The sequence below is a fragment of the Ochotona curzoniae genome, unplaced genomic scaffold (genome assembly GCF_017591425.1).
Source record: "Ochotona curzoniae isolate NIBS_2020 unplaced genomic scaffold, NIBS_Ocur_1.0 scaffold_4937, whole genome shotgun sequence".
Taxonomy (NCBI): Eukaryota; Metazoa; Chordata; class Mammalia; order Lagomorpha; family Ochotonidae; genus Ochotona; species Ochotona curzoniae.
In genome coordinates this window covers 5,170,175-5,181,339 of record NW_024467126.1, presented here as the reverse complement: position 1 = coordinate 5,181,339, position 11,165 = coordinate 5,170,175, and the positions used below count along the sequence as shown (strand labels likewise).

Below are 11,165 nucleotides of genomic sequence, written 5' to 3'. Positions count from 1 at the left end.
CTGCTTGTGCCCACTGGCATCTCAGGACATGGGCGGGCCGGCCGCGCCACCTCCTGGCCAGGCTGGCGGTGGCACCACGACTGGCGAAACAATTGCTCGCTCCCCTGGGGCTGTGCTTGCAGTGCCCACGCTCTGGCCCGCGGTGGCTGTGTGAGGGGCGGAGAGGCCAGTCTGTCTCCACACAAGCCTCGGGCACAGCCTCACACTCGCAGCACCGTGACGCGAGCTCAGGGTAGAAACTAGGACCCTGGCCCTCCAGCCCTGCCTCCATTCTGGAAGCTTCTACCAAGCCTGCTTCTGGGCTCTGCTGAGAGCCAGGGCAGATTGTTCTCAGAGAGTAGCGGTATCTGCCTGTCTCCGGGAACCCCGGACGGCGGAAGGGAGCAGTGCAGTGTCCGGGGTGGTCTTCTCTCCTACAGCCCGCTATGGCCGGGGTCTGCCGCACGTGCACATGCAGACCCCTGGCCACAGCCCATCCTGTCCGCATGGGGCAGTCACCCTCAGGAGCAGGTGCTGCCACAGCCCTTTGATCTGGGATACTAACCCCCCCTCCCGGTGCCCCTGCTGTGGGGCAAGAGCCTATTTGCTGGTCAGCAGCCCCTTCCTGGAAGTCTAGAGGGCATTCCTCACCATGCTCCCGCTGGCACTGGCCTCCTTGCGGCCCCCTGGCAGAGCTGCCTAGCTGCCCATCGCCTGGGACATGGTTAGATGCACAGGACCTTGTCCTGGCTCGGCCACTTCACACGACCACTCAGCCACACCACTGAGTCACAGGTGCCCTGGGAGTCTGGCCAGGGGGACAGGCTGTGGTCTCCATGGCACAGCACCCTCATCAGGTCATTGGGTCTTAGAAACCTGCTGGCCTCCCAGGCCGCTGCTGCTGCGACCTAGCCGAGGCCCAGGGTATGGGGAGCCACGAGAATTCCCGTGATTGGGGGGCCACACGCTGTCCCCCGCTCCTGGAGAGGAAGGGCCCCTTGCTTGTTCATGCACCCTTGCACACACACACGTTTGCACCACATAAACTCCCCCACACACGTGCAGCCACACGCTTGTCCACATGCACCCCCGTGTGTTCTCACATGGCGAGAAGTGAGGGCCTGGCAGCAGGCATGGGGTTCTGTGAGAGCTACAAATGAGGTCGCACACCGTTGGTGGCTGCCGTGGGATTTATCAGGATGGAGGCCCCAGCAGCTGGTGAAGTCCCAGCGAGGGGTGGGCACCTTGCATCCAGCCATCGGGGCTGTCGGGAACCCCCCACACACACCCCGCCCTCCTGTGAAGCGGAGGTGTGAGCCGACTCTGAGTGACCCTGCGCTGTCCCCACCGGAGGGGCGAGGGCCCACCCGGGGGGCCCCCGGAGGCTGAGATGCACCCACAGGGGCCTGGCTCCGCCCCTCATCTGACTCCTTCTCAGTGCCCCCATCTGGGACTCTGGGCAGTCCCTGTGCAGGGCCAGGGCAGCGGGCAGTGGGCAGCGTCTCCACCACCTGATCCCTGGGGTGGAGGGGAGGGCCTGAGAAGGCCAGCTCTGCCCCCAACCCCCACGCCACGTGAGCAGTCTAGCCTCGGGGAGCCCCCTGTAGGGCCCCCCGGTCGGTGAGGCCCACAGCTGTGTGGAGGCGGCCAGGGCTGGGAGGGGAGCGGGGCCAGGCCTGGCTGTCCCTGGCGGTCACAGCGCCAGGCCTCCAGCGCCTGCTCAGCCCGGGCCAATCAAAGCCAGATGTGGGGCTGATTGCTCTGAGCGGGAAATAATGAAGTGATCTGGGGGACCGGTGCGGGGGATGAGCTCAGATGGGGGTGGGGCGGCAGACGCTCAGCAGGGCGTTTGTGTGTGCGCATGCCTGTCCCCAGGGCCTGGCCTGGGCCTCCTCGGAGGGCTGGGGCTCCCAGGGTGGGACAGGGTCCCTTGTGAGGGGGAGGAATGGTGGGACGTGGCCACTGCTGGTGCGTGGCAGGCCCAGGAGCTGGAGTCAGAGGGGGCACTGAGGTGTGGGCTGGGTGCCCGGCTGGCCAGAGCGGCCCTCTTTCCCCAACTGTCGGCCTGCTGGGAGGACAGAGGGGAAGGGGGCAGGCCCCACATGCAAGTCAGCCCGGGTCTGCCACGCGCGAACCTTGCCCGGAACTTGTTCGCTCGTGCATTAATTCACTCATTCATTTCTTCATTTCCTCAGGAATTCAGTTCTCCACGTACTCTTATTAGGTTCCTTCGCTCGGCCACTCACTGACTCACCCACTTTGAATCATTCGCTCACTGTCTCACCGGTTTCAGACCCGGAGAAGGAAGAGGGCAGGAGTGTGTCCTTGGCTTGGGGGACTGTGCGGTCAGGGGCCCACCTGCTACCTAGGCCGTGGAAGCCGGAAAGCTGTGTGCATCCTGGGGCCGGGGCGGCTGGAGGCTGCGAACCCTTGAGCCCCGACACGGGGTTGGGAGGACGCAGCTCACGGCCGAGGTGACCCCTCTGGAGGTAGAGCCACAGCACTTGGGCACAAGGTTGTCCATGTGGAGCAGGAGGTGGGCCCCACGGACGGGACGCCAGCCAGAGGGGTTTCCATGCCTCCCGGGCACCTTGGTTCTTAGTTGGAGCTGTGGAGGGCCTGCAGTGGGGACCCAAGGGCAGGCCTGCTGCAGGGCAGCAGTGGGGGGAACCGTCCAAGCAGGAAGGGTGAGGGTGGCACCACGGCAGGGGCGGGGTGAGGCCGACGCCTGGCCAGTGCTGGCTGCAGCTGCGGGAGGCAGACCAGAAGGGGACATGACCGAGGTGGACATGTCTCCACATGGACATGACTCTGGGGTCCCAGAATAGCCGTTTTGAGGCTCCCCACCCCTGCCGTGCTGCTTGACACGGGGACGGACCCCAGGGGTGTGGGACGTAGGTGGTTCTGTGAGCACAGGTCTCCCTCTTTCTCCGCTCTAGTCACCCGCAGCCCTGGGGCCCTCAGGAAGGCTGGGGTGCAGGACGGGGCCTCCCCTTGAGGCTCTGGCTCAGCCGGCCCCGCTCGGCAGCGGCAGGAGGGGTGGTGCGCCTGCCTCGTGGCAGATGGATCACCGCCCCCACCCCCACCCCGGCCTGCTTGGAAGAGTGGAGCCGGCAGATGCCAGGCCCGGCGTGGGGGGCTCCGGGGAGGGGGAGGGGCTGACGGGCCTTGATGGACGGCGCCTCCGGCTGCGGCCCGTGCCCCAGCCGCTGGGAGGATGAAGGATGACCATCCAGCCCGGCCCGGCCTGCAGGGCCCCATGAATTATTTGTCTAAGGAAAGCAGCGTCGCCTCCATCTCCCTGGCCCCACTCCCTTTAAGTCAACACTGGGGGGAGGGGGCTGTGCCGGCCTTCACCCTGCAGCCCGGGGGTGTCCTGTGGGGCCCCTGCTGCCTGCGCCCCGGGTTAGCCTCCTGAGACACCCTTGGGGGCTGCAGGGAGGGGCCAGACCCTCACCCAGAGTTCATCAGGCAGCGTTGCAGCCAGGGGGCCCGGGGACCCCACTGCCGGGCAGTCCCTGGGGTGCCTGCGCCCCCGTCCCACGGGCGCCATGGCCTGCTCTGAGCACCCTAAGTCCCTCTCCTGCCTCTCCCCTCAGCTTCCCCCCGCCACACACAAATGGGCACACACACTCCTGGGGCACACACGTGTAGACGCACACACACACTTATCTCCCCCGTGGTTCTGGTCAGCCCATTTTTGACACGGGGGTGCCAGCAGGGTGCTGGTTTCGGCTGCCTTTTCTGGGTGGGCTCAGCACCCACAGCCCCAGCTGACTGAGCTCTCAGGTGCTGTCCATCTGTCCGCCCGTCCATCTGCACATCTCCTTTCTCCCAGACCCCTGCTGATCCCGCAGGCCTCACTGTGTGCAGTTGGACCCGGCGCCCCGAGCAGCCCCACGCTGGCCGCAGCCACCCCACAGCCACTGTGTCGCTAGTGGGCAGGGAGGGAGGCCCCCTCAGTCCGTGCTTACAGACTGGGGTCCACTGGGGATGAGGGCAGCTCTGCACGGGACATAACAGCCACGCAGACCCCAAGAAAAGTGGGGTGCCAGAGGCACTGGAACCGATGTGCTGTGAGGGCCGAGCAGCAAACCTTGCGCCAGGACACGAGAGCTGCGCCAGCCAAGGGGGCACTGTGCCCCGTCCCCACTCCAGCCCCTGGATCCCCGTTGCGGGTTCCAAGTGCAACCCCTTCCCCAGCCAAAGGCAGCAGCCAGGCCTGGGCCCACAAACAAAAAGTAATGCAGACTCCGATGGCTTCTCGGCTCAGCACGACTTTTATTGGAGCTGTCCCGGCGAGGGTGGGGGGTCCACCACCCATCACAGGCTGAACCAGCCGGGGACACCGCCACGCCGGGGGTCCACGCGCACGCGCTGCTGTTCCTGCTGCAGAAACTGCTCCTGGGCACCCTGCTCCCCAGCCTGTGGCGCCTTCTCGGGGAACAGCTCAGGGAAGGTGAAGGTCTGTCCGTGAGCCTGCGGGGGGCGGGGGGGGGACAGGACTCAGCACGGCGCCCGGGACCCCCGCAGCGGGGACGGGGCAGGGTCCCTGCCTGCAAAGCAAACAGCCAGCTGCCCTCCAGCCAGGAAGCCGCTTCCCCGGGGACAATGCCTCCTTTCACGGGTTCTCGCCTGCTCGCTCGCTCGCTCTTTCTCTCTCTTGGGCCTCCGCTCCAGGCCTGGGCGCCCTGAGCAGCCCAGCAAAGGGTCCATTCAGCCGGGCAGGGAGGCCTGGCCCAGCCCAGGACAGGAGTGAGGCGTGGAGAGACAGGGCACAAATATCAGCGGGTGCCATGCTAGAACTTTCCATCCCAAATACCTAGAGGCCTCCACCCACATGAAAGGAGGCCCCTCTCCCCCCACCTCCCCACCCCCAGGCTGAGCTTGGCACAGGAAACACACACGGCTACAGAGAGGCGAGCACGCACACAGCCCATGCATCAAGCCGGCTTTGCAATCCAAAGCTCCCAACGTGTCGGCGCCGGCCAAGTTCTCGGCCGAGGCCCCCTCCCCACCCCCCACTCCCAGCTCGCGGGTAGGGCCCCCGGTCGCGAGGAGGGGGAGGGGGCCCAGGCAGGCAGGCAGGAGGCGCCCCTGAAATCTGCTGACATGGCTGAGGAGCCCCCCGCCCCCCACCGGCCCTGGCTGGGCCTGCCGTGGACGGCTCCCTCCAGGACAATCAGCCGGGGCGCGGCCGCTGCAGACCCCGGCCTGGTCGGCAACGTGGCTGTGGGCAGCGAGCCAGCTGCTGTGCAAGGCCGAGGCAGCCCCAGGAGGGGAGGCCCGGGGCTGGGAAGGGAGGCAAGGGCCAGGAGAGGAGGCCCAGGGTGGGGAGCGAGGCCCAGAACCGGGAGGGGTGGCCCAGGGCCAGGAAGAGAGGCCGGGGGCTGGGAAGGGAGGCCCAGGGCCAGGAGGGGAGGCCGGGGGCTGAGCGTGGAGGCCCAGGGTGGGGAGCGAGGCGCAGAGCCGGGAGGGGCGGCCCAGGGCTGGCTCCTGCTTTGGGGTGAGGGTGGGCGAAGACTCGGGGTGACCCCGATGCAAACACGCAGCGCAGGGGCCCGAGTCGGGGTGCCCTGCCCCCTCCCCGTGCGGTCAGCAGCCCCATGCGCCGACTCTGTGTCGGCTCTCTGTCAAGGCGTGCTCTGTGCTGAGGGCGACGCTGGGGCCGGGAGAGGGGCCGACAGGTTTCCAGGGGGGCAGAGTGGGGCCCGGCCGTGGCCGCCAGCGCCCGCCATAAATCTGGTAACTTAATTTGTGTTTCCGACCGGCCCGCCGCGCTCCGTACAATGGGCTGCTATTCCAGGCCCCCCTCCCCTGAGGCGGGGGGGAAGGGGGGAAACCGCCTTCCCAGTCACAAATCCTGCTTGTGGGAGGGGGGCTGGCGCCCACCAGGGCCACGGTGGGCTCCGGGCCGCTTCCCACGGAGGAGACGGCTGGCGGCAGCTGCAAGCCCGCGCGGCCCGGGCTCAGCTTTCATGGGGGGCGGGGGCTCGGGCGGCCGAGGGGCCCCGTGTAACCGCAGCTGGCCGAGGGGCCCCCCGGCCCGGGCCCGCCGGACCCCCGGACGGCCCCGCGCGGCCGTGCTGCTGCGTGGGGTGGGCGCGGGCTCCCCGACACGCGGGCGCCCCGACACGCGGCCGCGGCCAGCCTTGCCCGGGGCGCCAGTGCCACCTAGCGGCGGGGCCGCCCGCGCCGGCGACGCCCAGCCCCCACCAGGGGTTTCAAATAGCAGTGGGGGCAGAGGAGCTGCAGGGCCGGGCCCCGGGGGCGGGCTGGGCAGGGCCGGCTGGGGGGCCTCCGGGTCCCTGGCCTTGTGAAATGTGTGTGTTTCAACAGAGACCGAAAACCTGGCCCTTCCAGCAAACAAAGCCGGGGACACACACACACACACAAAACACGGCGGCCAGCTCGAGCCTTGCTTGTCTGCGCTCTTGGCCTGGCTCCTCACACGCGTGGGCACAGCGACAGACCCCAGGCAGCCCCCCACAGGCAGCCCCCCACATGGGCTCCCCGCACAGTGCCCATGGGGGCTGGGGTCTGAGCGCTGAGCCCCAGCCTCCCCGCCACGGAGCCTGCCCCCCAGGACACTGGACTTTATCCTTGCAGAGCGCAGACCCACCAGGTGCGCAGGAGTGGCCGCTTGCCAGGAAGTCGTACGCGGGGGGCGGGTAGGGTGACCTTGCCCTGGCGCCCTGCGACCCCCCTGCCGCCCGCCCCTGTGCAAACACTCCCCAAGGCCCTGTGGGCTGCCCGGCTCACCAGCTGCACGTAGGCCACCTTGGAGTCGGGCTTCTTCACCCGCACGTTCCTGTGATCTCGCTTCCTGTTGCAGCCTGCGGGAAGTGGGGAGGGGGCAGCGCCTCGTGCCTGGTTCCCAACCCCCCTCCGGGTCACCCACCACGGCCTCCTGGGCCGGAGCTGCCCACGTGCAGTTCTTTGTTTAAAATTTTTTTTTAAAAAAATTGTGAAACTGTTAACAAGAAGAAGAAAAAAGTTCATCTCTTGTTAAAAAATAGAAAAACTACAAACCTAAACCGTGTGCACAGTAACCCAGAGGTGCCTCCTCCAGCCTGGCACCTCAGGCCCAGGCAGGAGGGTCCATGCCAGTGAGGCATGGAGGGCAGCGGCAGCGCTCTGTCCCCCAGCACAGTGCCCAGAGCCCAGCTCCTCGCAGGCAGCTGGCCCCGGGCCCCCTGGGAGGCCAGAGGAGCTGCAGGAGCCCTGGGTCAGCGAGCCGGGGATCCGCCCGGCCACTCACCATGCTGCACCCGTGTTCGCACCGCCGCCACGGGCACGTTGTAGATGCTCTGCAGGTAGTTCTTCAGGTCCACCCTGGTCATCCTGGGGGGCAGGGGGCCTCAATGAGCCCTCCCCACCCAGGGAGGCCCAGGCAGGGAGACACGGGGCCCTCACTGTCACAGACGAGGGGGGACCCCTCCCAGGGCTCAGCCTGGCTGGGGAGAGCTCAGCACGGCACGGGGTGCCCACGCCTCCTCCTCACCGTAAGCCTGTCACTCTGTACCCCGCCATCTGACCCAGCTGTAAGCTCCCCAAATTCAGGTGCCCATAAGCCCCACACCCAGCATCCTGGATGCTGCTCCAGCTTCTGGGCTGGTGGCAAGCATCAGCCAGGGCTAGGCACAGGGTGCCAGCCCGGGGAGGGGAGGAAGAGGCCAGGGGCGCATGTCCAGGAAGGACCCCAGTTTGCTGGCCACGCTGGGCCATGTGCCAGACACCCCCTCAGACTCCACCCACTCCCCTCCTCTCTGGCCTTACTCCATGGGGATCTGGAACTGCACAGTGTCCTCAGGCTGCGCCGTGCCAGGACGCACCAGCCGGATGAAGAAATTGGTCCGAAATACACGGAGCTGGGGGCCCCCCAGCTGGTACAGGGGGTACCTACACAGGACAGATTGGGGTCTCAGTAAAACACATGGAAACAGACTCCCCATGGCAGTGAGGACATGGGGGCTGCTGACCCGAGGCCAGCTTGGCATGGCCAGTGCTGTCTCCCCATCTCCCTGCTTTCCTGCAGGACAGTGTGAGCTGAGTGGGCGTGGGAGGGCAAGGAGGGCTCCTCGCACTGTTCCACTATGTCCAGAGGCTGGCAGCACCACCTGCCTCGGCCAAAGTGGGCAGTCCACGCCCCGGGGGGTGGAGGAGAGGACGGTCAACCCGAGCATCACACAGTGGACCCAGGGGCCACCCAGAAGGCCCAGCTGTGCACATGGTACACCTGGCACCATGGCATAGGAGGGGGCACAGACGTTGGTCTGAGCCCTGGGAAGGCATACCCACAGGCCTCGGAACCTGGCAACGGGTGTTTGGGCAGTTACCCTGAGCCTTGCCCTTGGGGTCCACCTGAACCCTCTGCTGCTGTGGGGCAGGGTCGTCAACGGCCCAGCCCTGGTTAAATGGGTGTGCAATGGCCTGTAGAGACCCGTCTTCCTCTTGGACGCTGAGGGGTGGCTCAGGTGGGGTGGGGCTGGACTTCAGGCTTGTAGCTTTATAACACACCGGTTCCCTCCCACCAAAACCCCAAAAGAGGCCCAGGGTGACCCCTGGACCACCCTGAGGCCTGACATCCACATTGGCCGACTCAGCCCATCTCGGGCCTGACCGTTCCCCAGATCCCTCAGAACTGCCCTCCAACTGTTGGCCAGCGGGGTCCCCTCCCCAGGCACGGGTGTGTGTGTCGGGGGTGCTTCCCGGGGCACTGCCCATCTGGCGGAAGCCACGTGGAGGCCTGGGCAGTGCCCCGGGCCCACATTCACTCTCAGCTCTGCAGCAGGGCTGCAGGTATCTGGGGCAGTCCTGCCCGACACGGGCACGTGCAGCTGGGGGGCGCGCACCGAGGCCCTGGACACCCCGCGCCGGGGGCGCGCACCGGGGCCCTGGACACCCCGCGCCGGGGGCGCGCACCGGGGCCCTGGACACCCCGCGCCGGGGGCGCGCACCGGGGCCCCGTTCCGGCCTCTGCGCGTCCCCGCCCCGCGGGCCCCGCCCCCGCACGGACCCCCACTCACAGCACGTTCCGCGCCATGGAGCCGCGGCGCTTCCGGGTCGGCGGCGGATGGAGTGGTTCCCGCCCCGCGCGGCGACGCCCGGACAGCGCCCCCTGGCTGCAGGAGGCCGTCCCCTGGGCCCGCACCGCCCCGCACCGCCCCGCACCGCACGTGCTCTATCTTCCTCTGGCGGGCTCCCATCCCTGCCAACATCCGCCCTGCAACCACTTCCCCACACCCCTGAACCCGAAACCCTACAAGACCCAACGCAACTCCCCTGGCCCACACACTCGGGGTCCCCACGCCAGTCAGCCCTGACTGCCGTGCGCGTGGACGGGGAGGTTTGGGAGAGCTGCCCGACCTTTGGGTTTGAACAGCCTAAGAGCTCAATCAGGCCAGTGCCCACCCTGCCGGTCCCTGGGGTGGAGGTTCATCTGGTGGAGGGAACAGGGAGGAGCCAGCAAAGAAGGGGCGACAGCGATGGGGGTGGGGGGAGCAGCCTTCTGCCCTGAGGGAAGGGGCTTGAGAGGTAGGGTCCGTGCCCTGGGGCTGGGGACCCAGGAAGGAAGCTGGGGCTGGGTAGGGGTTTGGGGGTCACAGGCTTCACCAAGGGACTGAGCCTCTAGGTGGCTGTCTTCCAGCCCAGGATGGCTGGACGCTGGGCACTGCCTGGATCAGATGGGAGCGGTGGGGCTGGGGCCTGAAGGGGATGGGGTCCCTCAGCCAGGTCCCTGCTTCTCCAGGCTGGAAAGCCGTGGGGTCCGCCATGTGGCTTCCTCCCTGCCAGGTGAAATAGAGCAAACCCAGACGGATTTGACTCTGGCTTTCCTTTTTACACACTTTCAATCAATTAATTTATTTTTAGAACAGTTTCAGGCAAGCAGGCAGAAGCCAGGGCTCCTGGAAGCTCTCAGAATGGGGTGGCTTGTGAGCCCTCAGCCCAGTGGGCAGGGTCCCTTGCCCACTGCCTGTGTCCATGGCAAACACAGCAAGGCCACTGGCGGGAGCGCCCCTGGGACACTGAGAGCTGGCTGCCCAGCCTTGGTTTTTCTGAGGTGTCCTTGAGTGGGAGCCAACGGTGAGGCCTCTCAGATCCTCCCAGGTTTGGGTGTGCAGGGGCTGAGCGGTGTGAGCGGTGACCGGTAGCATGGCCGAGGCGCATGCCACACAGGATGGACAGATGAGGGGAGAACAGGTGCAGCTGTCACATCACAGTGGGACAACCGGGACACCTCAGCCAAGAGACCAGGATGCAGGGGCTGCCGGACAAGGGCTGCAGCTCTGAAACCCGTGGTGGCCCTGTGGACACAGGACTGGGCCTGGCGTAGACCTGGGTGGACGTGATACTGAACTCGCTGTGGACCTGGCTGGACATGAGCTGGAATTCAGCAGATGTGACACTGGGTGGGTGGTGGCGGCCTGACCAGGAAGCTCAGCCAGGCCTGTCGGTCCGGATTCTTCTCGGTCCCGCCACGGCCACTGCCTCCCCGGGGCGCTCCCAGGACCGCTCCCAAACACAGCCCTCTGGAGCTAGGGTCCACCGTCACACAGGGCAGGCAGGGCCTCGCTGGGAAGTGAAGCCAAGGCTGCTGTCAGGGCCGGGAGGCTCAACTTGGGGGTGCAGAGGCCCCGTTTCCCTGGCCTGCCTGGGCGGAGTGGGGAGCAGGAAGAGACCCCGCAGGGAGTCTGGGACACAGGGAGGGCTGTGCAGGTGGGCGGCGGTACAGGAAGTCCCTGCAAGAAACCAGCCACAGCACCATGCAAGCACCCAAGTTTCCAGCTCAAATGGGATGCAGACAGCTGGGCCCTGTGCTCAGAGGGGGCCTGGGGCCACTGGAGCAGGGACATCAGGAAGCCCTGGGGAAGGGCCTGCGTTGGGGATTCTCCCCTCTACCCCTGATGGTCAGGCAGCTGAGTTAGTAGGGCAGGAGGCTTGGGGCCTCGGAAGCAAGGTGCAGAGGGGGGGATACGGGGGCCCCATCCCGCGCCTGTTCAGTGGGTCACTGCGGGAAAGGGTCTCGCAAGAACAGGCATTGCTGCCACCTGGCTTCTCCCTCTGACGGGGAAGAGAGTCTCCCACAAGGGTGGCAGGGCCTGAGCAGCCAGGACGGGAGTCAGTGCTCCTCCGGGGGCCCTGGTGTGTCCCCATTAACCTGCCTTGGGCCTGTCCTGCTGTTC

General features: G+C 67.0%; 1 protein-coding gene across 1 annotated transcript; it reads right to left on the bottom strand.

The window, feature by feature from the left end:
• Window positions 1-4,240: 4,240 nt before the first annotated feature.
• MRPL23 (mitochondrial ribosomal protein L23) lies at window positions 4,241-9,082 on the bottom strand. The gene is made up of 5 exons (XM_040970754.1): window positions 9,009-9,082; window positions 7,759-7,881; window positions 7,241-7,323; window positions 6,742-6,815; window positions 4,241-4,458 (listed from the first exon to the last, which is right to left on the bottom strand). The coding sequence occupies exons 1-5, from the start codon at window positions 9,023-9,025 to the stop codon at window positions 4,303-4,305; spliced, it is 453 nt and encodes a 150-aa protein (XP_040826688.1). The 5' UTR covers window positions 9,026-9,082; the 3' UTR covers window positions 4,241-4,302.
• Window positions 9,083-11,165: the final 2,083 nt, after the last annotated feature.